Raw genomic sequence first — 26,957 nt, 5'->3', positions numbered from 1 at the left:
GTGAGAGAGAAGCATCGATCAGCTGCCTCCTGCACACCCCCTACTGGGGATGTGCCCACAACCAAGGTACATGCCCTTGACCGGAATCGAACCTGGGACCTTTCAGTCCACAGGCCAACGCTCTTTCCACTGAGCCAAACCGGTTAGGGCGAGAGAAGATGTCTTTTAAAACATAAATTTTATTTGCACTAAAGTTTATGATCCAGAATTAAGCCCTTGAAGGGGCAGAAGCTGGCCGGGATGTGACTATGGGTCTCGATCCAGAGGCACTGAGAAGCAATGATTGAGAAAAGGTGGTCGGCTGTGAAGTGGGGTTTGGGTTACAGTGCTCTGTGGGCAACCTGGTGGGTGCCACATGCCTCTCCTGCGTGGTCATGTGTCCCAGTCCATACATGCAATCCAGCTCACCTCCTGCAGGAGGCATGGTAATCTTGGGAGCTCGTGAAGACCCAGCTGGACAAGTGGCCGGGAGAGCCTCTGGACTGTCCCTTTCTCAGTGGACCAGCAGAAGCCCATTTAGTGGGGACCCCCAGGAGAGATGGAAGAGGTGGAGAAGGATGAGAATTTCCTGGGACAGGCAACTGCACCTCCTCCCAGGGTCCCCCAGGCCACACTGCTGCCCAAACCAGGTATCAGTCACAAGGTGGGCAGCTTCCATCCCACCCAGCTTGAAAAAGCATCTGTATCCAGGGATGGCCAGGCCCCGCCCCTCTCAGGGTTCTGGTTTCCTGGCCTGCTGCACAGAAAGATGAAATGCTGGAGGGGGTCTTGAGGGTGTTGCAGATGTGGAGAGCCTGGCAGAGGGGGTGTGGCGTCTTCCCGGCAGCACCCTCCTGAAGCCCCCACAGACCTCCTGAGAGCCTCCCAACCGCTGGGGAAGAAAACTGTGCAGCCAGCCAGGGCCCAGCATACAGAGCCCAACGTCCAGAGCTGCTGACTGCCCCGCCCGCAGAGGGAGGTTGGGGCTTGGGTCTGTGTGAGGAAGGAGGTCGAGGCATGGCTTCCACATCAGAAAGGAAGTCCTTCTGATTTACAAGCACCAGGCATCTTGGGAAAATATTCTGGGGTCGCTCAAAACAGGGACCACTGCCTCCGCTACTGGAGAAATCCCCAGTAGGTCTTCACCCCAGCCACTCAAATAAACCCCCTTGCCGCCGGTGCCCTGCCCTCGATGCCCACCTGGGTCTCACAAGCAGCCTGGGGGCCGGCTGGAGCTGGGGAACTGGGATGTGGGTTCCAGAGCCACCAGAGCTGCGGAGGGGATACAGGAGGGTTTCACCAGCCGTGAAGCTTTGAAGGGCCATGTCTGGAGGGCTCAGGGCGCACAGCATCCCCTGGGTACCACCCAGCTCCCGCAGTGGAGAAGACCGAGGACAGGGACACTGCGGAGGCTGGGCCCGCGGGGCTCGGTCCAGGGCTGTGCACCGCAACAGAAACGGCCTCCCAGTGCCCCCGCCGCCTCCACGGGGCGGACTGGGCGAGACAGGCTGGTCCGAGAAAATGGCTAGGACCCGGAAGAGGGGACAGGCCCTGCTCTAGGACAGGGAGGAGGGTCAGTTAACCACGCTTCCCAGGCCACCCGAGGCCTGACGAACTCCGGGGCTGGACTTCCGCCGGGGCCGCCCCTGGAGAGCAGATCGAGGGGCGTGGTCTGCGCGCCCCGCCCCGTGACGCAAGCGCGCAGCCGCAGTATTAGCGTGCGCGTCCGCGCGTGCGCACCTCCGCGCACCTCGGACGTGGTGTGGCCTCCCGCCGTCTCCTCTGCAAATGGGCTCCCTGGCCTAGCGCCCCCGTTCCCGCCACCGTGATCGCGCGCCGAGGTCCGCGAGGGGTCGCCGCCGAGGTGAGGACGGCCCCGTGCGCGACGCTGGCCGGACGGGTCGACCGGCGGACCGAAGGATGCGAGGACCAACGGGGAGCGGGGCGGGGCGGGAGGCGCGGGGGTGGGGGACGCGGCGCTGGAAGCGCAAAGGGCGGGGCCGAGGGCTACCGTAGGGCTGGAGACGGGCCCCTGGGCCGGGGAAGCGGGTGGGTTCGGTGTCCCCGGGGGCAGCCAGGCCGGTTCCCGGAGGCGCAGGTGGTGGCCCCACGCACAAAGCGCCTTTGTTCCGCGCGCGCGGCTGGTTCGGGCTGGTTAGAGCTGCTGGCGCCCGGCGTGGAGAAGGCGGTCCTCGATCCGGGAGTTTCAGAGCCACATCCCGTCTCGATAAACCGGCGCCGTCGTCCCTCCCGGGAGCCCACGGGGCGGACCGGGAGCCCGGGTGGGAAGCACCCTTCCCGAGGATCATTTGCTTACTAAAGGGGCTCCCGAACCCCCGTGTGCGCAGGTTTCCACCAGTCCACAAGCAAGAGCATGGCAGCCATCCCCTCCAGCGGCTCACTCGTGGCCACCCACGACTACTACCGGCGTAAGCAAGCCCCTTGCCCGCTGCCCCACAGGTCTGCCTGGGGCTCCCCCACCACCCCAGCTCTAGTCCTTGGAGAAGCCCAGGCCGCCTAGGGAGTGGGCTGCAGGCTGAAGCTGACCTCCTCTCTCCAGGCCGCCTGGGTTCCACTTCCAGTAACAGCTCCTGTGGAAGTGCCGAGTGCCCTGGGGAAGCCACCCCCCATCCCCCGGGTGAGTGTAGCAGGTCCACTTCCTTTCTGTGGTGTGGGGACCATCTGGAGGGGTCCCCAGGAGTGGGCAGCAGCACTGACCCCACTGTATTTCTCTCAGGTCTCCCCAAAGCCGACCCGGGTCACTGGTGGGCAAGCTTCTTTTTTGGGAAGTCCACTCTCCCATTCATGGCCACAGTGTTGGAGTCCCCAGAGCAGTGAGTGCACCTTCTTGGGGACCAGCGTGGGAGGTGTGGCAGCTGGGAGCACCCTCTGACCACACTCTCCCCCCCAGCTCGGAACCTCCCCAGGCCACCAGCAGCATGATCACCTGTGACCTGGCTCGGGAAGCCACAAGGAAGCAGCCTGGCGGCCAGCCTGGCAAAGCCAACGCTGGGCCCCCATCCTGAGTGGCCGCCATCAGACTTCCAGAGGCGCTAGGCTCTTTGAGCCCTCCCCCCCATCCCCTTCCCTCTCTTCACCCCACCTCTGTAGACTAGGCCGGCTGCAACAAGCAGACGCAGTTGGGTTCTTTTATAGCAAAACACCAAAAAGGAAGTTGAGAGAGCCCCACTCTTTACTACCCAAGCCACACACAAGCCTGCCTAACACCCCATAACCATGTGCCTTGCACCAGGTGGAAAATAAATGAGAAGCAGCCAGCATCCCTGATGGTGTTCCTGAGCTGTGTGTCCCAGGCTGTGGGAGAAGTCGCTCAACCTCCTCAATTCCTGGGCTCCTTGCTGGGGGCTCCTCAGGCCTGGCCGATTCCCCTCAGTGAGCTGCTCTGAGTGGAGCCTTGTGCCTAAGAGGATGGGTGCCAGGAAGAGCAGGTGGTCCGTGATCTGTGGAAACCACCGAGGTGGCCCACCAGGCAGCCCAGCCCTGCCCGGCCTCTGGGAGGCTGTGGGGGTGGGGCTGTCAGCCGGAGGGACCTGGTGCCCTTGAAGGACCTTGACGAGGCCCCTCCATGCTGGTGTGGGACCAGCACTGAGTCACTGTCTCCCGGGTGACTTCCCATGCGTGTGCCACCTCTAGCCCCTTGGAGGACACTGAGCAGGGCCCTCCCAACCCAGGAGGGGTCGGGCCAAGGCCCCAGGGACTTAAAGCTGAGGGTAGAGGATCGGGGTGCTCCTGAAGGGGTGTTCTCACCACAGGCAGCCCAGCTTTGGGCAAAGTCCAGCTCAGGGAGCTGGGCAGGATGGTTGTGCAATCTAGCTGCCTGCCTGGTGTCCACAGGTCTCCAGTGGCCAACAGAATGACCCAGATCTGTTGGCCAGGAGAGGGCAGCGTAGTGGATGGGGGCATGGTGTGCGGTGGGACTCAGCTGGCCCCTGAGGGAGCCCTCTCGTGCCCCCTTCCTTACCTCCCTGTGCTGGGGATAGCTGCATGAGTCTATTCCAAGGCAACTGAGGGCTTGGGCCCCCAAGGGCAGCACTTCTGTCCTGTCCTCAGTGTCCAGGTAGGGTGGGGCTTACCCAGGCTCTCCTGTGGTCCCAAGGCTGCATGGGCACGTGCCCAGACCAGGCCCCCAGAGCCTTCAGAGGCAGCTCCTGATAGCAGTGGCAGGAAGATGGGGACAGCCACCAGTGCCCAACCACCAGCTCACCCTGTTTGAGTGTGCTGGGAAGTCTTCCCAGCCCGAAGTCGGGGCAGGCAGGAGCCAGGTGGCAAAGGGAGGGCACAGCCAAGACCCAGGTTCCCACCATGTACTGCCCTGGAGGGCCCAGCACTGGTCCTGACAGCTGGTGGGCTGTGGGTGAGTGCCAGGAACAGCTCCACTCCCTGCTCCTGCCTGGCTCCACATCAGGCAGGTGGGAGGGCCTGGCATGGTGCTGGTGCTCAGAAGAGGCCGTAGAGGACATCTCTGGCCAGAGCAGGGCGCCCTGGTGGCGGGCGCAGCTTCCTGCCCTGCGTGTATAGTCTGGATCTGGGCGCTGTTGTGCCCTGTGCCACCTCCAGGCGGGGGAGGCCCGCACTCAGATTGGGTTCTCGTAGCTGGTGAAGCTGCAGAGCTGCTTCCGCAGGGCTTGGAAGCAGGGCCTCTGCTCAGGGTCCCGGTGCCAGCACGCGAGCATCAGCCTGTGGGCACTGGGCGGGCACTCAGGGGGGCAGGGCATGCGGTAGCCAGAGTCCACCCTCGTGAAGGCCTCGTGGTTGGACATGCCTGTGGAGAGGGGGACAGGGCGGCTGGGAGGCCAGTGCCCACCGGCTGCCGTGCCTCCTAGGATGCCTTGGCCACGCTCTCACCCTCTGCACCTTCCACACCCATTTCCTGGGCCCTCACTCTGGACAGCACCCAGGTGCTCAGGATGGTGTCCAGGTTACAGGTCCAAGGTGACTGCTCCTTCCCACACTGCCTGGGCCCAGTACCTGGATAGGGCATCTGGCCCCTGCTGAAAATCTCATGGAGGAGAACCCCGAAGGACCAGACGTCAGATTTGATGGAGTAGTGCCCTCGGGAGAGCGCCTCTGGGGCCGTCCACTTGTAGGGGATGTTGCGGTCGTGGGAAAGGTAGATGTCCTCCTACAATGACAGACATGCTGGGGGAGGCGGGGGCTGCCTGCACCTCCAGAGCACGGACAGGCAAGGGGAACCCCGTGCTTGGGGAGCAGGGTTGTGGCTGCCTGCCTGGAGTGTGAGCAGTTAGGCAATCACAGCCACCACTAGAGGGTGATGCTGCCCACCTTGGAGACAGGCTGACCCGGGGCTTGTGGGCAGAGCAGACAGACAGGCGCCAGAGCTGGGAAGTCAGGGTCAGGAAAGCAGAGCCCAGACATGGGCAGCATGACCCAGCAGCACAGTGGCCACTGCGGCAGAGCCTGCAGATGGGTTCAAGTTCACGAGTTCAGAGGTGCCAAGAAAGGCTGGCTGGCCACCACTGGACGAACTCGAAAGACTGGCAGTCGCAGTCAGCTGCCTTCTCAAGGGTCCTGCCCCATGCTGGTCACCGAGTGAGGAGGGAAACGTCTCGATGAGGAAAGGACACAGAAGCAGCAGCTCCTCGAGCGGCCCGTGAAAGGAGCAACGGAATGCGCTCCCGGCACGTGCAGGGAACGGGGGCTGTCGGCCGAGGGACCACGAGGCCCACGCATGATTCTGACCCATGTGTCCTCCACCGTCCCCACAACTCTCTGGGGGTGAGCGTTGGGAGGTGTTTACCCTGAGCTCATGCACCACACTCTGCTACCTGAGCCGCAGAAGCTAGGCAGCAAAACGAATAAAAGAATGAGCAAGTGAAGGCTGGGTCCCTGCTTCTCCCACTCAGCAGACTGGCTCCTGTGGCTCCTGGACTGGCCAAGTGCCTCACCCGTGCCCCCCCGTCCCCCAAACCAGCTCTGAAAGGCCCTGTAAGCAGCTTCCTGTGTCCCACCTCCCAGAGCCGCAGCCCTCAGCTCCTGTCCCCTCAGGGGCCCCATGGGCATCCCCAGCTCTGAGCACAGAGGATGCCCCGCTATGCCCCAGGCCCTCCGGGGCCCCACCTTGATGAGCCTGGCCAGCCCAAAATCCCCCACTTTGCAAATGTTGTTCTCTCCCACGAGGATGTTCCTGGCAGCCAGGTCCCGGTGGATGTAATTCTGAGACTCCAGGTAGCACATGCCCTCGGCCACCTGGGAGGCAATGTCCACCAGCTCCAAGACAGGCAGGGCTTTCGCATCAGACTCTGCAGAGGCAAAGGGGCCGGGTCAGCAGAGCGTCCTCTCTGGCTCAGTGGAGGAGCTGGCGGAGGGCGGGGGCCTGACAAAGTTGGGACGTCGGCCCAAAAGAGGTTCATACACCTTTGTGCTTCGCTTCTGGGACTCTGAAGCAGGGTGATGGGAACTGCGGGGTGTAAGTGCAGACACCCATCACATGGAAAACCTAGAAAGATCCCACAGGCCACTGGCCAAGTGGAGGCAACTCACCTGTCAACCGTCAACAGTGTCCTTTCTGAAGAACAGTCAGCGACATGGGACTGCCTGCAGTGCGCTGCTGCTGTGAGCAGCCCTACAGTCAGACTGTCAGGAAGACGATCCCAGGCGCACACACCACATACTGGGCCTCATCCTACATTCCTTCCCGTTTCAACATCGGACACCCCTGCCCCTGTGGCCCTCAGCTCGGCGGCAGCCACCATCCGGCTGGGTGTTCCATGAAACCCTGGGGCTTGTCAGAGGATCAGACGCTCAGGTGGCCACGGCCACAGGCGTGAGGGGGCTTTCCTTGTGTTTCCTCAGACTTCACAATGGACAGATGGCACATTGGTCACGTACCGCACACACTCCTCACACGGGAAAGGCCCGGCCACGCGTCAGGAGACCCCTGGCGTCCTGTGCGTGGTGTGGGCGGTCAGGGTCCCCGCCCGCAACGAGCATGTGTCGCTTCGGTCGCTGAGAGCAGCCCAGGCCACCACTGCCACTCACCCCGCAGGAGCTCCAGCAGGCTCCCCTTTGCCATGAGCTCTGTGACGATGTACACGGGGTCCCCCACGGACGCCACAGCGTACAGCGCCAGGATGTGCTTGTGCCGAAGCTTCTTCATGGCCTGGATCTCCGACTGGAACGTGTGCTGGTGCAGGAGGTCATCTGCAAGATGGGCAGATCGGTGGGTGCAGCCCTAACACCCACCCTCAGTAACTGTGGGTGCCCTCCCGGGCGACCAGCTCCCAAGGCCAGAGTACGGGGCAGACGCGCTGGTCCCACAGCAGCCCCGCACCCCATAATGGTCTCCATGAGGGTCCGCCACGCCCACTCTCCGCTCTGATCACACCCAGGCACCCTCATACCACTTTGGCCCACACCTGCCCCAGCCACAGGGGAGTGAAACATGCCCATGCGTTCCCGTGGGCCCTGGCCGCTGGTTTTGCCCCTGGTGCCCACCAAGGAGATTGCCGATGGACCTGTCAGGTTACTAGCAGCCGTGGTTTAGTGGCTTTCCATTAACGATAAGAAGTTAACAGCCACCCTGGCCAGTATGCTCAGTGGTTGGTCATCCTTCCGTGCACAGAAAGGTTGGTGGTTCAATTCCCGGTCAGGGCACATGCCCTGTTGTGGGCTCCATTCCTGGTAGGGGGCATGCAGGAGGCAGCCAATCAATGTTTCTCTCTCCCTCTCCCTCCTCTCTCTCTCAAAATCAATTAAAATCTTTTTTAGAAAAGAAATAACAATGTAATTAAAATGGAATATAAAAAAAGTTTAACATGGCCCTTATAATAAATGCATTTAGGTAAGAACGTTTGCAACGGAGAGAAAGTGTCACCTCCATGTGGCACAGGCAGGGCAGTGCATGGCTCACAGGATGTCAGGCCCGGGCTTGCCTCGGCCCCCACACCCAGTGAGGGAGGCCAGAGGTCCCTGTTGGTGGGACTGGAGGGGTAGGTGGTCAGGTAGAGTCCCCTGGCCTGGGGCCACTCACCTCGGGCAATCACCTTAATGGCCACGCGGACCTGGCCTTTCCAGAGCCCCTCGAAGACCTCCCCGAAGTAGCCGGCCCCCAGCTTCCTGCAGAGCGTGAACTCCTCCCGGGGCCGCTCCCAGTCGGCACAGAGGGGCAGGGGCTCCTGCTCGTGCTGCAGGGACACAGGGCAGGGGGTGCCATCCCATCGCCCAGCCCCCTGGAAGTCCCTCCGACCCCAGCAGCGGGAGCCCTGGTCAAGGGTCCCAGTGTCCAGGGCGTGCTGCCCCTTGCTGTGTCTGTGAACACCCCACCCTCACTGCCTGCCCTGGGCCTGTGGTAGTGGCCCGCTTGCCACTCAGACAAAACGCTTGCCCAGCTACTAGCTGGGCACATGGCCTTATCTCAGAGACAAAGGACACAGCAGGGGCACCCCTGACCTCTTCGGCCCAAAGGTGAGAGTGACCAGCAAGAGGGGACCATCCTCTGCCCCACCCGCAGCTCCGGCTCTGTAGGGCCTCAGCCAGAGTCCCCTGGAGCCCTATACCTGACCCTGCGGACCCGTGTCATTGAGGAGAAAGGGCTGCAGTGGGCAGAGTCCGGGGAGGGGGGGCGGGGGCGGCCCTACCTTCCGACAGGGCACGGTCAGCCGCAGGCCTGTGGACAGGCTGTGTGCCCGGTGGTAGCGCACGAGCTGGGCCAGGCTGGGGAAGGACACGGCTGCGCTGAGGTGCAGCCGGCCAGCACACCTCCAGATCCTGTAGTGCCGCACGGCCGGCCTGTCCCGCACTGGAGCGCAGGGGCATGGGCAAAGAAGGGTGCGTGAGCAGGCATGAGCACCCCCGTCTCAAAGAGGAGTGCAGGCCAGGAGGGGCACCACGCCCAGCCTCCTGCCCTGTGTCCTTCCAACAGTGAAAGGAGAAAACCCAGGCTGGGACCATAGGACAATCACCCCCGCAGGGCCTGAGGTCCCCGGGACAGGCCTCGATGTCCTGGATGTCACAGCCAGAAGGAGGGAGAAAGGGTTTAGGGACAAGGAGGCACCAAGCCCTGCGCCCTGGCAGACCCGGGAGAGGGCTGCTGCACCTGAGAGGACATAGTCGGCGCCCGGCTTCTCGCTGACCCTGATCAGGAAGGCCCCGGGCTCCGTGCCGTCTGCCTGCAGTCGGTGCAAGGCTTCTGAGCGGGAGATGCAGCCGAAGAACCACCTGCAGAGCGGGCAGGAGGCCCAGAGCCCACACTGACTCCATGCTGATCCCTGCCCTGCCACCTGGACCCCCAGCTGCTAGCTGACACTGTCTCCGGCCTGAGGCTCCTTCTTTGCCCATCACAGACCCCAAATGTCCCGAGTGATCTGGAGGCTGTTAGAGCAGGCATCTGCCACCACTCTGGCCTGGGCTGTCCCCTGTGCGTGGTCAGAGCCACCCTGTCCCAGGGATGTGCCATCCATCCCCCGGGACCGCATGGTTCTGTGATTCTGTGAACACCTTCAGCGACCCGGGCCACAGACAGGCTGTGCTCCAGCACCAGGGAACCTGAGCGGCCGGACCCACACACCTGACTGGTCACACACCCGCATTTGCACACTCACCCACACAGTGTGGCCCCATGCCAACGCGCCAGCAGCCCGCACCAGGGCCCTGCGAACCCTGGACTCTGGGCTGCAGGGTGGGGCCCGCCATCTCCCGGTGACCTCTGCTGCCAGCTACTCTGCCTTTGGCACCCCAACTCCCTCAGCACCATTGGAACTCGGGCCCTGCACAGAAGCCCGCTGCCCAGCACAGCCCCAGCCTGCACACCTCAGAGGTCTCCCTGCGTACCCTCCACCACGCTGCCTCCTCCTGCTTCTCCAACCAGCTGTTCTCAGGGCCGCCAAGCCCTCCTCCAGCTGGTCCTGCCCTGCATCACCCCCCGAGAGACCTGCCTCTGAAGCCGACCTGCTTCCGGCTGAACTTGCTCATTGCCGATCTCCCCTTGGTAGGTGGTCACCCCTACACGTGTTCACTGTGCTGCCCACACTCAGCGTGAGCTCAAACAAGGTGGGTGCACAGGCAGGCTACTGGTCTCTCCTGCTGGACACCCCCTCCCAGAGCTCCAGGGAGGCAGCTCAGGTCTCGTGGATACGCCCATCGAAGGCTGCCCCTGGTTCCAGCACCCTGGGCAGCCTCTCAGGGCGGCTGCCCGCTCCCAGAGCCACCTTGCCATGACGAGGCAGCCGTGAGGGTGCGAGGAGCAGGCGCCCGCAGCCCACGCCCGAGCAGGGCGTGTGGCAATGACCTCCCTCCCTCCCTAACTAGGTCGCACATCTGGTTTCAGTTGGTTGGAAGGTGAGCAGAACTTGGCTCCCCCAAAGGTCCAGCCCCGCCTTGGATTCACTGCGGGCCAGCCGCCCGGGGGGCCCCTGCGGCCTCTTCTGTCCTCTCTGGATCCTGGCACCACGAAGTGACCATGTGGGAGCCCAGGGGAGGGGCCACAGGCCTCGGCTTCCCCCCAGATGCCAGTCGGCAATGGTGTACAGCCATGGATGGTGGGGTCTGGCCCTGACTTGGGGGCCCAAGGAGACGAAGCCACAAGTCCTCACCCTCCTTGGCCAGCCCTGCATCCATCCCTCCCCGAGTCCAGCCACAGGGCGCAGAACTCTGTTCCCGGAGGCCCTGCCCTGCTCAGAGCTCTAGATGGACTGCAGGGCCCATGGACAGAGGGCGGGGGGGGGGGGCAGCTTGGTGTCCCGCAAGGACCACAGGGGCACTCACGGCTCAGACTCCACAGTCTCCCTCTCGGCCAGGTAGTTGTGAGGCACATAGCCTTCAGCCAGGGCCCCGCCCTCCGCGTCCAGCAGTGTGGCCCACCACCACTCCTCTTCCTTCCTGGCCACGTGGAAGAGACTTCCTGCCTGGAAGCTGAGCTCCTCGTCGGTCCGGGCCTTAAAGTCCCAGAGGCCCACATACTTGGGGCCCAGGTGCGCCTGGGCCCGGGACGCCATGGTGTCTAAAGCGGCAGGACCCGGCCACCTGGCCTCTCCCTGCCTGTCACCAGGCGGCTTTGAACACCGTGCTGGGAGGTGTGGATGGGCAGGGCCAACTCTGACAGGCCACGCCCCCCCAGCCAATGAGCTGCGCACTTCCCTGAGCACCTGGCCTCCACCTGGAGGGCCTGGCAGCCCCACCTGTTCTACCTCCTGGGCCAGGTCAGTGTGGGCACTGTTCTTGCCCACCCTCTGTGGGAAATGTGCCCACCAAGTGACCACGTGGCTGGGCCTGAGCCCCAAGAGGGGGAGGGTAGAGTAACCAGTGAGGGCCCCCTGGTTCGCCTTAGTGGAACCTGGACCATGGGGAGAGAGTTTTGGAGCTGGGGTCACGGACGGAAACCATGGACAAGGCACTCCACGGCGGGTGGGGGGCGGGGGGGAGCTGGTGTGGCTGCAGCAGGCAGTCCAGGGTGACCGTGGATTCCGGGTCAGCCTACTGGCCTGGGGCCTGAGTGGCTTCCTGTCTGAGGAGGTGCCAGGAACTGCTGCTACAGCAGGAGGCTGTGAGGACAAAGGAGCCAGAGTCCTGCTTGTTGAAACTCGCCCTTCATCGAGGAGAGAGTAGGGCCCTGCGCACCCATCTCGAGGGACGAGCAGGAGGCGTGCTGTCTAACAAGGTCATATACGTGCTGTGCTGGGCCGCCCACTCAGCGCTGACCAAGCCGCGTGGGAACGTGGCCGCGGGCACCTTGGAGGGGGCAGCGCTTAGCGGGGGCGGGACCACAGAGTGGTGGGCTGCTTAGCGCCTATTGGGCCCAGGGGGTTCCAAGCCCCCCTCAACTGCTCACCAATACACTCCAGTCCAAGGGGCCTCGAGTCCCTGGTGCGGAAGAGCCTGGGGCTCTGCCTGAGTCACACCAGGAAGCTCCCGTTTCCAGACTGTGTCCGGCCCCGCCCAGAGGCTCCGGGCACAAAGCTGTCCAGCACGTGGCCGGTGAGACACCCAAGGTGACCCCCACGCACACCTGCCTCTCTGGCCTGTCACCACGCCTCGTACATTCCTTCCCTCTGAGGCTGCCTGCCCAGCCGCCCACACACACCGCAGCGCCAAGCGAAGAGGGTGAGCCCCTCCTGGTGGCCGGAGCCCCTGCCCAGAGGAGTCCCTTGATCCCCCGAACCCGAGGAGCTCAGCTCCAGCCCTCACCTTCTGGGGCCCAGCCCCTCGGCCCAGCACAGGATGGAGGGTCAGCAGCTGCTGCCCAAACCCTCCTGCCCCCACACCTACCAGGGCTGGGCGGCCCGGCCTGGGGTCTGAGGCTCTGGGACTCCTGCCTTCCCACTCAGCCCTGACCCGAAGCCAGATGGGCCTGGGCCTGATGTGGCTGGTTCCTACCTCATCCCTCCCACCCCTCGCTCGCCCCCACCGGGGAGCCCCTCCCCCAACCCAGTCCCAGCAGCCTCTGCTCTCTGAGCAGCCCTGGGGGGTCGCTTATCTGCGCCCGAGGGGCTTGTACATGCCTCTGTCCCTTCAGTCCCACAAGCCTCTGGGGTACAGCTGCCAGTGTGGGGCTCCCAGGAGGGTGGGGGTTGGGGACCCTGAAGGCAGACCCCACCCACCCACTCCTCCTGCTCCTCCGTTTGTTCATTCGTTTGCTCCAGAGCTGGGCAGGTGAGGCACCTCCTCACTCGGCGATGTCAACTGGCGGCTTAAATCAGTGCTGGGAGCTGCCTCGCTCCGGAGACGCTGCTCCCCTTCCCCGAGAGCTGTCCGCAGCTGCCCGCCTCCCACAGCCGCCTCCGTATGGCCTGACTGCAGCGCCTGGACCCTGCACCACAGAGGCAGACGAGTCACCCGCCCCCAAGACGGCCACCCAGCCATCTGCCTGACCTTCCCATGTAGGACCAGCCCCAGCCCAGGGAGATGGAAAGGGCTTTTCTCGCAGCTCCTGCAGGGGGTCGTCTGCCTCTGGCTGCCCGGGGTGCGGGCTGGGACACAGGGGCCAGCTCTCCCTCCGTCGTGACAAACCGGCCCTGCTCTGGTTGGGGCCGAGGCCTGTGGTGACGCACATCTGTGCAGCTGATTTAGTGCACGCATGTTTATTGAGGGCTGCCTCCCTGCACACACAGGGGCTGTTCACAGGCGGCGGCATACGTGTGCAGGCTGCTGCACCCCGCGTGCCCAGAGCCTGGGGCCAGCCTGGGAGCCCCGCACCAGCCCCTTCAACAAGGCCCTGGCGGGACTCTGGGAAAGACTGGGAAGCCACACCTGCCACTCCTGACCCCGGGAGGGTGTCCCAGGTGGGAGGGCCCTCAGCCAGCTCAGAGCTTCTCCCCCAGTCACTCTGAGGGGGTAAACCCAGCTCGGCGAGCCTTCTCTCCTGGGTCCTGCCCATGCCAGGGACACGGCCAAGCCGGGCAGAGGACGCCAGCCCCTCTGCTCTCTGAGTGCATGTCTTCGTATGTTGGCCTGTGCGTGCACACCTGTGTGTCAGTCAGCACCTGAGGCCCACGACCAGGGCTCTGAGGCTGCGGGCCCGGCACCCGGGATGAGTGGAGGCAAACATTGTCCCGAGGGAGGCCGCAGGAGCAGCCCAGCCCCGGCGGCGCCGCGTCACGTGAGGGTGGGGTGGAGGCGCCTGTGGAGGGTGCCCAGCGTCGCCTGCAGCACGGCGAAGGCCGGCCGCTCCTCTGGGCTGCCTTTCCAGCACGCCAGCATGAGCGCGTAGGCCTCGGCGGGGCAGGCGGCCGGGCGTGGAAGCCGGTACCCTCTCTCGATCTGCTGCAGCGTCTCGTGGTTGCTCATTCCTGGGGAGGAGGAGTCACCGTGGATCCCGCCCCCAGCCTTCACCAGACCCTGTCACACGGGCAGCCTCGAGGCCTGGTGCCCCTTCTGAGGTGAGCAACCCGCGGGGCAGGGGCGCCTCCCTCGGGCTGCCCGGAGGCCCACCTTCGTAGGGACACTGGCCGTAAGAGAACACCTCATAGAGCAGCACTCCGAAGGACCAGACGTCCGACTTCTGGGAGTACACCCGGTAGTGGGCGGCCTCGGGCGCCGTCCACTTGACGGGGATCTTGGAGCCGCTGCTCGGGGAGTAGATGTCATCCTGGTGAGGGGACGCCCGTGGTGAGGTGGGTGAGGTGACACCCTCCGCTCCCACCGGCTCCACCGCCTGTGGGGCCAGCAGCCCAGCCCGCACTGACCTTGAGCAGCCGGGCCAGGCCAAAGTCAGCCACTTTGCAAGCCAGGTTGTCGCCCACGAGCACATTCCTGGCGGCCAGGTCTCGATGCACGATGTGCCGCTCCTCCAGGTAGCGCATGCCCTCAGCCACCTGGCAGGCAAAGCCCAGCAGGACTGGAGGGTTCAGGGCACGGCCTTCGGGGCCTGCAGGGGCAGCCGACAGTCAGGCCACTGCCCTCTGTGCCTCAGTTTCTTCATCTGAGAGGGGTGGGCCCTGTGCGGCTGCAGTGACCATGCGGGGCAAGCTGTTTCTTGGCAACCAGCCTGGGTCCCCAACAGAGACAGAGAAGGACCAAAGTGGGGAGGGGGCGCTGGACTGGGTCCATCCTGACCTTGTTCAGGGGCTGGGGACACAGATGGACCACCCCACCTGCACTCTGCCCAGCCGGAACCCAGTGCCCTGACTTTCTCTCCACCTGGCCCAGGCGTGGCTCAGACCAGGAGCCCTGAACCTACTGGTGGCCCCAGCGCCCCAGCCCTCTGAGCCTCGGAAAATCCAGCCGCCAACAAGGCCTGGAGCCTGTCCAAGGCCCGTGCCAGAAGGCAGCAGGGGTCGTCCCGGCCCGAAGGTCGTGCTGCCCACAGACAGGCGGCCAGTAGGGGCACACTCACTGCCCAGGAAGGCCTGCAGGTTGCCCTTGCGCATGAGCTCGGTGACGATGTACACGGGCTCGCCCGTGGAGCACACGGCGTGCAGCTGGATGAGCCGCTCGTGTCGCAGGCTTTTAAGCGTCTGGATCTCCTTGGCGAGGTCAGCGAGTTTCATGTCGGCTGCTGGAGAGGGTGCAACTCCAGGACCCGCCCACATCACCCGTGGCTGCCCGGGGCTCCAGGGGTCAGGGGTGGCAGAGCCTCACCCACCTGATTTGATGACCTTGATGGCCACGGGCAGAGAGCCGCGCCACAGGCCTTCCCACACCTCCCCGAAGTAGCCTTTGCCCAGCTTCCTCCGAAGGGTGAACTCGGAGCGCGGCCGCTCCCACTCGTCCTGCTCCAGGGGCTTCTGTGGGGGTGGGGGCACTCAGTGCCTCTGTGTGCCCCGTCAGAGAGGCACCTTCTCCAGGGACCAGGCCTCCACCCAGCACGTGCTCGGTGCCGGCTCCGGCCAGAGCAAGGGGTGCCAGGTGCTGCCCTCCCTGGGGCGGGGCCCATTGCTAAAGGAGGCCCTGCCGCAAACACTCATCGCTGCCTGTCCGCTGTCCCTCAGGGACCAGAGGATCCAGGCCGCTGCCCCGGCCCCTCGGCACACGGCCACGCTGGGCCATGGCGGCGCTGCAGCTCCAGCCCGGGGGGGGCTCCTCGGGACCAGCATGTCCTCCCACAGCTTCTGCCCTGGGCCTGTAGCTGCTGCGGGAGCCTTCCCTCATGCGCCCCAAACTCCTCCCTGCCCTCCTCACTGCTGCCTGCAGAGCCTGGCATACTCCCAGCCCAGGACCCTCAGAGGAGAGCAGACCCCACCCCCAAGCAGGGCCCCAACCAGAGTGTGGAGGGCTCACCAAGTGTGGGCTCCTGGGCCTTATCAGATCCCCTCTGGCAATATGTGAGGCCCAGCAAGGCCGGGCAGGAGCAGGGCAGGGTCAGGCCCACCTGGGACACGCAGGGCTGCAGTAGCGGGTTCTGGATCAGCTTCCAGTTGGCTTTGTAGTAGGTGAGCAGCTCTCCCAGGCTGGGGAAGAGACGGCCCTTCTGCAGGTAGAAGCTGCCGTCAGCTGCCATGGAGATGCGGTAGTGGCGGACTTTGGCCTGGGCCCGGACTGGGAAGGTGCAGAGATGGAGGCTGTGTCCAGACCCTCCACCACCACAACCAGGAGACTGCCACCACCCTCTGGGGAGCCAGGACGGCCTGAGCCTCGTGGAGAGGAGGCTGTGTGGGTAGCTACAGGCAGAGGAGCAGACAGGGTGCAGAGCAGTGCCGGTGAGTGAGAGTCTGCCAGGGGAATGAAGGAGGGGCGGGGTGAGCTCCTGAGCTCCTGTGGAGGGAGTGGACAAACAGGAAGTGACCAGCAGTGGGCGCTGTCGGGCCCTAAGTGGTGCTGGGCACCGGTAAGGACTCTAAGGTCAAGGGTGTTCTCGTAAGAGATCAACCAAAGGATTTGTGTACATGCATATGAGCATAACCAATGGACCGGACACTGGGGAGGTGGGGGCTTGTCCTGGGGGGCAGGAGTGGCGGGGGAGGTCACTCGCAGAAGAAGGAGACATATGTAATACTTTAAACAATGACAAAAGGGTGTTCTACCTCGGCACGGCTGCCCAGGGTGCCTCAGGGGCACAGAGGCTGAGGGGCCTGTACCTGACAGCGAGTAGTCACCCTGGCTGCTCTCACTGGGCCGGATGAGGAAGGCGCCTGGAACGTTGGCAGGGGACAGGAGCAGCTGCTGGGCCTGGGTGCGGCTGATGCCACTGAAGTACCAGCTGCAAAGGGCGGGTGCAACGGTCACTAGGCAGGCCCAGCCCCAGGTACCCCTGCCCCACATTGGTCAGAGGCCCCATGTGCCCACTCTGTGTCCCCAGCCCCGGCCCCCAGTGCTCAGCCTCCCGAGTCATCAGGGACTGGACAGGAGAACCCCTTGGGCTGGCATGGAGCTGACAGCCACCAGCAGTGACCCATGCCATGTGAGACTGTCCACTCACCTCAGCCACAGGGTCTCCATTAGTCCTGCTCATAAAGTGACCACAGCCCTGGCCACGGGCTAAAGCCTGGCCATAGACCAAACCTGTCAAACTCAAGACAACTGAGCCCTTGCGAGGGAAGGGGTCCACTGGGAACCAGGGCACCCTGATGAAGCTCAGGTGTGTGGGCTGGGCTGCAGGTGTGGCCTGGAGAACCATGGGTGCCGCCTGGCTGGGCATGGCCCAAATGCCTCAGGAGGTCATAGGTGGGTGGGAGAAGCAGTGCTGGAGCAGCTGGGAAGGCCCTCGAGGAGGTGGCCTGAGCCTGGCTGGGCAGGTGGTCAGGGGAGGCTGGGAGACCTGGGAGGCTCAAAGCATTGAGCGTCCACCTCTGAGGAGCCCTGCCCAGCACAAACCAGCTCGAGCCCCTGGCCCTCTGCTCATACAGAGCTGCTCGCGCAGAGGCCACCCCAAAAGCCAGGTGGCTGGCGTCCCAGGCACCCACTCCACAATCTGTATAGTATTCCCAGACACCAGAACCCCCACACCTGGATGTGGGGTGGGGCGGGCCTTCCTGGGGCTTCCTCATCTGACTCTCCATCTGGGCCAGCACCCTACCCCGCATCGGGCCAGGGGAGGCACTGCCCACCCCATCACCTGTGTCTACTCCCCAAGGCCCAGGTGGGGAACCTCACACCTGAGTTAGCTTCCCTCCCAGGAGCCTCCCCACACCTAGGCTCCCTGGGGACCCAGTGGCAGGAGGCCTGACCCCAAGGGGACCACTAATGTTCAGAGACAGCCCCTCATCCCCCCTGAGGGACAGCAGAGGTACTGGCTCTCAGATCACCTGGGGACCCAAAGTATGACTCAGAGCGAGTCAGCACAAGGTGGGGGTGCCCCCCAGAGAGGGGACCGGGTGGACATAGCTGTGCAGGTGGGTGCTGCTGGAGCCAGGGGCAAGGGCAGGGCCTGGCAGGAGGGGGCAGAGACAAACGTGCACCACCTGGAGAGCTATGGAGAGGGTCTGGGAACCAATGTGGCCAGAGCCGTGGGCTGGCCTGGGCTGGAGGGAAAATTGGAGACGGAAGAAATGGGTGCGAGTGGGTGGAGAGGCAGAGGTCTGGGAAACGCTGGGAGATGGAATCAGCAGACAGGGCAGGCGGGGAAGGGTGGAGGACCATGGACCTTACATGGGTCCCCAGAGACAATACCTGGTGGGGCAGCGAGCTCAGGGACACCTTGACTGGGGAGCTCTGAGGCGGCCAGGCTCCGTCCACACAGGCCCTGCCTTCTGGGCCTGCTGGCGGGAGAACATCTCAGGTGTGAAGGCGCTCAGCAGCCTTCCCGGGACAGCAGGGCTGGGGGGACAAGGAGAACCAGAGGCTCCCCAGACCGGCCTCCCTGCAGCCCCAGGGCCTGGGGTGGGAGCTGAGACCCTGGGCACCCCTGGGCTGCAGGGATGTTCTCAGGGTCCCTCCCTGGGGTGTGGGCCGTGGGCGAAATAAGATGGTAGGGGAGTCCTCAGCAGCTTGGAAGCAATGAGGCCTCACTGTGGGGGTTGAGGGGCCCAGCCCACCCAGCCAGTCTGACCCAGGGACAGGTGTCTGGGGCTAATGAGCCTGGGAGCTGGTCGGCCCTTTCATCTCCAGCCCAGGCAAACAGTCATTAGCTCTTCCTCCCGGCACCCCGCCCCCACGCCCTGCCAGCCTTCTCTGGGAGCAGCTCTGGCTTTGTCCTCCGCCTGCAGTGACTGTGGGCGCCTCCCCATCGGAGTGGCTGCTGGGTCCCAGGCGTGGGCTGGGGGCCGGGAGGCACCTTCCTGTGGCTCTGGCTTCTCCCAGGAGCCGGCAGTGGCCTGACTGAGGCTGAGGCCGATCGGCAAGGACATGTCCAGGGCTCAGGCCTGGCCCGCTGGGTGCAGGACCCACATCAAGGTGAGGTCTGCTCAGCAAGGCAGCAGCCTGTTCTCACCCCACGCCACCTCCATGCATGCTGGGGCTGAGAGGAGGAGACTCTGCCCCGAGTGTCCCTCCAGACCCAGAGATTGCAATGGCCACCACTGCCAGCTGACCCACTGCACTCAGGGGAAGATGGGTCAGGGTCACATCCCAGGTTTGGATGAAATGCTTGAGGCCTATGGACCGTGTCCACTGCCAGATGGCAAGGCCCTGCTCAGAGCTGGCACACAGCTGCCCCAGGAGACCACCTGTCCTTGGACCTGGAGCTTGAGCTGAGAGGTGACCTCTCCGAGGAGCCTGCCTGGAGAGCCCCCCTCTTCTTCCTTCCATGGTGACAGGCTGCCATGCCAACAAGCAGACATTCCTGCCCGTGGACTGCCCCTGCCTCGGGGCTCGGGCTCTGGGGAGAATGGTTGGGCCCCCCTACCTGGGTCCACTGCCAAACAGGCCTTTTTTGGAGCAATCCCAAAGGCTAGGGTCATGTCTGCCCCATACCTGGCCCAGTGCAGGAGTGAGGGGCAGGGGAATGCACTTCTGATATATCCCACCCCCTCACCACCTTACCACAGGGCCTGGAGCAGCCCGCTGCCGAGTGCATGGATGACCCCAGACTCCCAGATGGCCACCCCAGCCTCACCCGCTTACCCCTGACCCCCAGAGCAGGCGGTACTCACGGTTGGTCTGCGAGAATCTCAGGGGTGGCCTTGGCTACGTAGGCGAGGGGCACGAGCCCCACACTGGGCTGGCCGGAGAGCCGACGGGCAAAGATGTAGTCGTCCTCCTCCTTGAGGGCATAGAGCCTGTCCCCGCGGCTGACACTCAGCTCATCCGCACACCGCGCTGTGAAGTCGCACAGCGCCCTGAAGAGCTGCCCGGGCGCTGGGGGGCTGCAGAGCGCAGCGGCGGGTGGTTCCAGCTCAGGGTGGGCGCCAGGGTCGGGGAAGCAGGGGATGCCGTGGTCCTGGGCACCTGCTGGCCAGATCTTGTTCCAGAAGGAGGACAGGAAGGCCAGCCGCTTCCTGAGGAAGGGCTCCATGTTCTGAACCTGGTCCCCACGCCGCCCAGGCCCTGCAGGGAAGGGGACTTCCGAAAAAGGAGAAGCTGGAAGAGCTGGTGGGAAGGTGAGTGTCGGAGCCTGGAGCCTCGGAGCCTGGCTGCGTTGGTCCTGGCTGGTGCAAGGTGTGGTGTAGCAGGTCACTGCAGAGGGCCCTCACACCCACACCCCACAAGCAGGAGCAGGCTTGCACAGCCCCCTGCCTGCCTCCAGGCTGGTGTTCAGACCAGCCTGGGGGGCGGGGCCAGGTGAGGTCCTGGGCGTGGCCTCGGGTGGGGCAGCCCCTCCCCTCCTCCCTTGTGTCCTTCTCCCAGGCCCAGGCCCAATGGAGCGATGCTGCTCTGCCAAGGATATGAGCCCGGTGGCACTGAAGGGGTGGGGATGAGGTTGGTACACAGCCAGACCCCCTGCACGACGAAGCAAACTTGGCCTGTGCTTCTGGGTGGGTGGGGAAAGCAAGCCCCAGCCAGCAGGCTCTGGGATGGGGCCCGGGGCAGGGTCTGTGGTGGGCGGATCCCAGCCAGGTAGCCTGCTCTCTCCCCGTGTGCGTCTCCCTCCCCACAGGGTCATTATGGAGGCCACCTCCCTCTGCTGATGGCTGCAAACTCTCCTTCCTCTCCTTGAACTCTATGTACACCCAAAAGTTTGCTCTCTTTTTTTTTAAATATATTTTTATTGGTTTCAGAGAGGAAGGGAGAAGGAGAGATAGAAACATCAATGATGAGAGAGAATCACTGATGGGCTGCCTCCTTGCAACCCAGGCATGTGCCCTTGACCGGAATCGAACCTGGGACCCTTCAGTCCGCAGGCTGACGTTCTTACCACTGAGCAAAACTGGCCGAAAGTTTGTTTTCTGTGGTGAATGGTCCCAATAAACAGGTGTGACGATTGTCCAACTGGCTCCAGAGAGGCAGCCAACGCTTTTCTCTGCAGTGCCCTGAGGCCCCACCTCACACCTGGGAGCAGCTCAGACCGTCTACAAACTGGTGTGCAGCCACACAGTGACCTGAAGAGCGCGGGCCCAGGGGCAGCTCCGGGCACCTGAGGCTCACCCTGCTGGGGTGTGAGAAGAGGGTGCTCACACACACACCTGCGGGGAGGGCTGGGAGAGCCTGCAGCCCCGCCACCACCTGCTCCCCTGAGCGCAAGGCTGGGATTTGTGGGTATGTTTCCCTCAGTCCAGATACATGGTTCCCCCTCCTCGGAAGCCAGGCCTCTGACCTGCAGCCGCAGGGCCTCCTCAGGCCAGGGCCCCACTCGTGCTGACCACGCTCGGGGCCAAGCACTCAGATCCCGGACACATTCTCCTGAAGACTCGCTGCACCCCGAGCTGCAGGGCCTCTGGGACTCAGCACGTTCCTTCGGGCGCCAGGGCGGGCAGGGAGGGCCCTCCTTGGTCCTCTGGGCTAGCTCCCACGCCTGGCCCTTCTCAGTCTCTCCCAGTGACAGGGCAGGAGGCTCCTCCTCCTTGGCCCAGGGCTCTGCAGGGAGCACCGCTGGCCCCGCAGCCCACCACGGGCCTTCCACCAGGCAGGCCCTCTGCTCCACCATCGCCCTAAGGAGCAGGCAGTGCTGGGGGGGGGGGGGGGGGGTGGGGTGGGGGGGGGGGGTGGGTGTGAGAGAGCGGAGGCCTCCACAACTCTAAATGTGGTCAGATGACGGGGTTCAAATCCTTCTCTCAGACTCACTAGCCACGGGCAAGGTGCTGACCTCTCTGTGCCTTGATTTCCCCATCTGTAAGAACACTGAGCTCACAGTGACGAAGTGAGCAGGGGCCTCCTGGCATGCAGGCTGAGGAGTCACCACCCTATGGGTTCATGTATGTGGAGGACACATGATGGGGGTGTCCGTGCTCAGGTGCACGCCCCTCGCCAAGGCTGTGACCTTGAGACCCCCAGGCTCACCACCCTCAGGGTCCAGGGTCGCTCTGCCAAGGGCAGCACAGCCTGGTGGCTGCAGAGTTGGGCGAGAGGGAAAACAGATGGGGCCATGCCCTGGAGCATCCCTCCAAGAGGAAGGACCTAGTAGGGCTGCACACCGCCTGCAGGTGGGAGCTGGGCTCAGGACGGGCTCCCCAAGGCTGCCACTGCAGGGCTCCACTCACACAGGGGCCTCAGCCCAGACCAGGGCCGCCAGGGCTGAGGGGCATGGAATGGGTGCCTGTGGGACCACGCTGATGTGATCTTACACAGCTTCTGCAGGGAACGGGCAGCGGGTTCACGGTGTCTGTTACATCTTACAGCTGGGTGTGATTTACAATGATCTCAAATGAAAAGTTTAGCCCTGACTGGTTTGGCTCAGTGGATAGAGCGTCGGCCTGCGGATTAAAAGGGTTCGATTCCTGTCAAGGGCATGAACCTTGGTTGCAGGCACATCCCCAGTAGGGGGTGTGCAGGAGGCAGCTGATCGATGTTTGATGTCTGTCTCTCATCAATGTTTCTAACTCTCTCCCTCTCCCTTCCTCTCTGTGAAAAAGCAATACAACATATTTTTTAAAAAAAGTTTAATGACAAAAAATTAGCTTAGGAACAAGAAACAGAAAAAAAGGGGTGGAGCCAAAGGTGGCAGAGGTCCAGGGGTGGGCTGCTGTGTGTCCACCCTCTCTGTGGGTGGGCTGCAGGGCTGGGGTCTTTCTCCCCTCAATCTTCAGACAGCACCCCCCTTTCCAAACCATTCAGCCCTTGCCCCTCGGATCCCTGAATAACAGCAGCTCCCATTGCTGAGTTAGAGCCCAGGGTGGACAAGGAGGGCAGACCAGGCCTCAGCACACCCTCCGGGCTCCCCCCAGGCCTGGACCTGAGAATGGCTGATGGCAGCTACCCCGGGGGACTCCTCCAGCGGGGAGGGTGCAGTGGGCAGGCTCTGGCACAGGACAGACTGGGAAGGGACGCAGGCAGACATTCTATCCTGGAAGGTGCCCACCACTGAACTCCCAGGAGGAGCAGACAGCATGGCTTGGGGTGTCCCTGTCTCTTCAGCCTCCCCAAGGTGGGCAAGGGGTGTCTTGGGGAGTCAGACCTACCACTCCAGGTGGAACACCCAGGCTGGCTGAGGGGTCCCAGAGGCCCTGAGCCCAGCTGGCCCCAGAGATGGGGCTCCAGAGGCTGAGAGTACCTCTGAGGGGCGCCGGAAGCTGTGGGGCCCCAGCGTGGGAGAGGAAGCCGGCAGCACCTTCGCCAGGGTGACCAGCACTGCCCACCTGCCAGTGCCCATGGCCCTGCCTCTGGGCAGCTCCAGTGAGGGGTTCCCTGAGCTGCGCTCAGCCAGGGATGCAGCAGGAGCCCCGCTGGAAACCACCCACAGGCTGCAGGCCCCACCCAGAAGCCCCGCCTGGGGAGCCCTGTGCCCGGCGGGCGACTCAGGGACCTGAGCGAGGGCCGGCCAGCTCAGCCTCTCCTCTGAGGGGACCCACTGCGGGCCTGGCTCCCACAGCCCAGAGGAGAGAGCAAAGCCACGGACAGCTCCTCCGAGCCGCCGGGCGGGGCGGAGCCCGCGGGGAGGCCAGCGGGTCCTTTCGTCGGGGGTCCTGGGACCCCAGAGCGCCCCCGCGCGGTCTGTCCGCAGCAGACAAGTCTCGGAACCGAGGGAGGGGGACCCTCTAAGCCCTGGGTTCCGCCCACCCCGCCCCCACTCCCGGGCGCCGCGGGGCGTCACAAAGACCCACGATCCCCATGGCAACCGCCGGTTGCCACGGGTGCGAAACTGGACGCCCCCGCTCTGCGCACAGTCAGCCGCACGGAGCTCCGGGAGGCAGGGCAAGTGGGCACACGGGGCTGGAGGAGGGATGGGGTGGGGGGTGCAGGGGACGTGGGGAGGCGCGGAGGTGGACGTAGGTCTCAGGGAGGTGGGCGGGGGGCGTGGCTTTGGGGAGCGGGGGGGGGGGGGGGGAACGGGTGGAGTAGGGGTCGAGGAGGCTGGCCAGGACTCCAGGTGACTCCTCCTGGGAGTTTACACCAACCCATCTTGGTTTTCCACCTGGGAGGCTGTTGGCGATTGGGAACATCCCTGACCCATAGCCAGATCCAGGGGCAAGAGTTCCCTCCAGAGGCCGGAGCAGGACCGAGACCGAAGTCCTGGGATCTTGGGCTCTGCTGGCCCCGCAGCCCCATGGCCTCTCTGTGGTGCCCAGGCCTCATCTGGCTCCTCTGCCTCAGGAAGGGCAAAGACCTTTGGGGAGGAGGCAGCCTGCCCCGCCTTACCCTGCCACTTGGTGGTTTCTTGGGCAAGTCACTGCATCTACTGGGCCTCCCTGTAACTCCCCCGAGAGCTTCCCTAGGGGCAGGCCGGGGCCCTGGGGGTGGCTGGGACCTGGGACAGCAGCCAAGGATGCTGGCTCCACCAAGGAGCCCCAGCTTGCAGGCAGTGGTCTCCTCACTGTGGCTGCATCCAGGTGTGGGGCGCACTGACTCCCAGAGCTGGAAACCTGAGGCAGTCGTGGCCCCAAAGGAGCTTCAGGCTGTGGGGTCCATGGCTGGCCTTGCACCTGGAGTGAGAGCCAGTTGCAAAGCATTTAGCCTCGGCGCCCACCTGTAAGAGGGAGTGACAGGACCTCAGCCTCTGGGCCTTTCCTAGGGAGTCAGTGGCTCTTTAAGGCCCTGGTGGCCCCAGGACACCCAAGGGCTCGGGAGCTGGGAGCTAGCAGGGTTATTCCTCAGGGATGGGGCCTGGGGCCACCCTGCCTCCCAGCTGGCCCTGGTCCCCAACTGGACTGTCCTGGGGTGAGCCTGGCCCTCTGCTGTGCACAGCGGTGAGGTGTGGAGGGTCTGCAGGGCAGTGGTGTCCCAAGGGGAGTCCGGTGCTGCTCAGACAGGACCACACTGAGTCTCTGTGGCCCGGAGGAGCACTGTAACCCCATTTCAAACGAGGGCCCGAAACCTCTGCCAGGCCGCACAGCTGGTCAGTGGCTGAGGTTCCTGCTCAAGTCATTCTGGCCCCAGAGCCCAGCCCTGGTCTTAGCCCTGCCCTGCGTCCTCACAACCAATCATCAGTAGTGTTTGCCCCTAAATACCTACTTTTTAAAAAGTTTATTTCTTATTGATTTCAAAGAGGAAGAGGGATAGAACCATCAATGATGAGAATCATTGATTGGCTGCCTCCTCCACCCCCCACTGGGGATCGAGCCCACAACCCAGCCATGTGCCCTTGACTGGCCCTTCAGTCTGCAGGCTGACGCTCTATCCACTGAGCCAAACCAGCTAAGGCTCTAAATGCCTACTTTTAATGACTCTGCAGCCTGCCCACCCAGCCCTCCAGGCACCCTCTTCTAGAGAAAGGTGCTCCCCACAAGGTCCTCCCCCCAGGAAGGATAGAGGGCCCCGTGTGGGGGTAAATGGGCCTGAAATCACACACACACACACACACACACACACACACACACCGCCCCCAGTGAGCCCCAGGTGGGCACAGAGGCCTGCCTGACTGTTCCCACTCATGCCTCACCCTGCACCCCTCCCTCCAGACAATGAGCTTCCAGGTGACAGGCCTGGGCCTGGACAAGATGAAGCTGGACAGTCCCCAGTCCTTCCTGGACCAGGAGGAGGTGGAGGAGGCTGAGGACCGGCAGCTGCTGGAGCCGGAGGCTTGGAGGACCTACACAGCACGCCGCAATGCGCTGCGGGAGTTCCTGACCTGCGACCTGAGCGCCCACCTGCTGAAGCGCCATCACGCTCGCATGGAGCTGCTGAGGAAGTGCTCCTACCACATCGAGATCCTCCCCAAGCACCTGGCCCTGGGCGACCAGAACCCGCTGGTGCTGCCCAGCACCATGTTCCAGCTCATCGACCCCTGGAAGTTCCAGCGCATGAAGAAGGTGGGCACGGCGCAGACCAAGATCCAGCTCCTGCTGCTCGGAGACCTGCTGGAGCAGCTGGACCGCGGCCGCGCCCAGCTGGACGCCCTGCTCGAGTCGCCTGACCCTCGGCCCTTCCTGGCGGGTTGGGCACTTGTGGAACAGCGGCTGGCGGACCTGTCGGCCGTCATGGACAACTTCCTGGCCATGATGGTGCCGGGGCGTCTGCACATCAAGCACCGCCTGGTGTCTGATGTTGGTGCCGCCAAGATCCCGCATATCCGGCTCATGCTCAGCACCAAGATGCCCGTCATGTTCGACCGCAAGGAGTCGGTGGCCCACCAGGACTGGGTCGCCCTGCGCTGGTTTGTCACCATCCAGCCAGCGGTGCCGGAACAGTTCGAACTGCGCTTCAAGCTGCTGGACCCACGGACACAGCAGGAGTACCTGCAGCGTGGCATCATCCCCGTGGCCGCCTGCACCTTCGACGTCCACAACCTGCTGCCCAACCGTGTCTACAAGTTCACCGTCAAGAGGGCGGAGAGCTACACGCTGGTCTACGAGCCCTGGCGGGACAGCCTCACACTGCAGACCAGGCCGGGGCCCCCCGAAGGGCTCCCACCCCGTCGGCTGGGCAAGCCGGGCTGCCCCTGACCGCAGCTCCCGAGAGATGATTTTCTAATATTTATCCACTAATAAAGAGGAGTATAAACGCACACGCACAGTTAAAGAAGCAAACCTACTTACGTCCTGCGGGCAGCAGCAGCCACATGGGTATTTTTCCTGACTTGGAGCCCCAGGCCCCGCAGCTCCTGCTCCATTTTCGGGGGGGGGGGGGGTTCAGGCTGGACCTTCCAGGACAGCTGCCCCAGGGGCTCGGCCATGCCCGCCCCAGCCCCTCCCCGTCACAATAACCACCATGTGACCTCAGCACAGGCTCTGCCACCTTTCCTCCCCCTTAGGCCCGGTCCCCCAGGGGGACAATCCCCCAGACTCCACAGGGGCATCATGGCCCATCACTCTCTCCCCGGCTTTATCAGGATCAGAGTGCCCGAGGCCAAAAGGACATTTTATTTTTAAAATGACAATAAAAGTCTTATCTTTCCCCCAAATGAAGCTGAAGTTCATCGGCACCCCATCCTGAGGTGGGTGAGGGTCCCAGGAAAGGGCGCCTGGCAGGGGGCATCCCAACACACAGGCCAGCATGAGCTACTTTTGGGAGTGGTCCTCCCTCCAGCCCACTGCCCCTCCCACCGACTCCTGCTGTCCAGCCCCTGTGGGTGACCACCCCCTGATGTTGCCTTGATAGTCTGCCCTTGCCCTGCAGTGTGGCCCTGTGACCCCGGGTGCCCAGTGCCCCTCCCCGTG

General features: G+C 63.9%; 4 protein-coding genes across 7 annotated transcripts; 2 read left to right on the top strand and 2 right to left on the bottom strand.

Annotated features, from left to right (window-relative positions):
* The first annotated feature begins 1,756 nt into the window (after nucleotides 1–1,756).
* Nucleotides 1,757–3,260, top strand: PPDPF (pancreatic progenitor cell differentiation and proliferation factor). Its single transcript, XM_008157120.3, has 5 exons — nucleotides 1,757–1,843; nucleotides 2,328–2,408; nucleotides 2,540–2,617; nucleotides 2,717–2,813; nucleotides 2,891–3,260. The coding sequence occupies exons 2-5, from the start codon at nucleotides 2,354–2,356 to the stop codon at nucleotides 3,003–3,005; spliced, it is 345 nt and encodes a 114-aa protein (XP_008155342.1). The 5' UTR covers nucleotides 1,757–1,843; nucleotides 2,328–2,353; the 3' UTR covers nucleotides 3,006–3,260.
* A 771-nt stretch (nucleotides 3,261–4,031) lies between these two features.
* PTK6 (protein tyrosine kinase 6) lies at nucleotides 4,032–10,952 on the bottom strand. The gene is made up of 8 exons (XM_008157121.3): nucleotides 10,723–10,952; nucleotides 9,056–9,177; nucleotides 8,598–8,758; nucleotides 7,991–8,144; nucleotides 7,000–7,161; nucleotides 6,079–6,260; nucleotides 4,969–5,122; nucleotides 4,032–4,762 (listed from the first exon to the last, which is right to left on the bottom strand). The coding sequence occupies exons 1-8, from the start codon at nucleotides 10,950–10,952 to the stop codon at nucleotides 4,575–4,577; spliced, it is 1,353 nt and encodes a 450-aa protein (XP_008155343.1). The 3' UTR covers nucleotides 4,032–4,574.
* Nucleotides 10,953–13,548: 2,596 nt separating this feature from the next.
* Nucleotides 13,549–19,783, bottom strand: SRMS (src-related kinase lacking C-terminal regulatory tyrosine and N-terminal myristylation sites). Its single transcript, XM_008157178.3, has 8 exons — nucleotides 19,422–19,783; nucleotides 16,470–16,591; nucleotides 15,764–15,930; nucleotides 15,038–15,179; nucleotides 14,789–14,947; nucleotides 14,139–14,320; nucleotides 13,885–14,041; nucleotides 13,549–13,742 (listed from the first exon to the last, which is right to left on the bottom strand). The coding sequence occupies exons 1-8, from the start codon at nucleotides 19,781–19,783 to the stop codon at nucleotides 13,549–13,551; spliced, it is 1,485 nt and encodes a 494-aa protein (XP_008155400.2).
* A 3,674-nt stretch (nucleotides 19,784–23,457) lies between these two features.
* On the top strand, nucleotides 23,458–26,305 carry FNDC11 (fibronectin type III domain containing 11). 4 transcript variants are annotated; one of them, XM_008157179.3, is made up of 2 exons: nucleotides 23,458–23,556; nucleotides 25,260–26,305. In XM_008157179.3, the coding sequence occupies exons 1-2, from the start codon at nucleotides 23,473–23,475 to the stop codon at nucleotides 26,241–26,243; spliced, it is 1,068 nt and encodes a 355-aa protein (XP_008155401.2). In that variant the 5' UTR covers nucleotides 23,458–23,472; the 3' UTR covers nucleotides 26,244–26,305. The 4 variants fall into 4 exon arrangements, with proteins under 4 accessions (XP_008155401.2, XP_054579945.1, XP_054579944.1 ...); XM_054723970.1 differs by having other exon boundaries at nucleotides 23,532–23,560; XM_054723969.1 differs by lacking the exon at nucleotides 23,458–23,556 and adding an exon at nucleotides 24,530–24,548.
* The last annotated feature ends 652 nt before the right edge of the window (nucleotides 26,306–26,957 follow it).

Source organism: Eptesicus fuscus, chromosome 12, assembly GCF_027574615.1.
Source record: "Eptesicus fuscus isolate TK198812 chromosome 12, DD_ASM_mEF_20220401, whole genome shotgun sequence".
NCBI classification, from domain to species: Eukaryota; Metazoa; Chordata; class Mammalia; order Chiroptera; family Vespertilionidae; genus Eptesicus; species Eptesicus fuscus.
The sequence above is the reverse complement of the archived record's forward strand: the minus strand, read 5'-3'. Positions and strand labels throughout refer to the sequence as shown.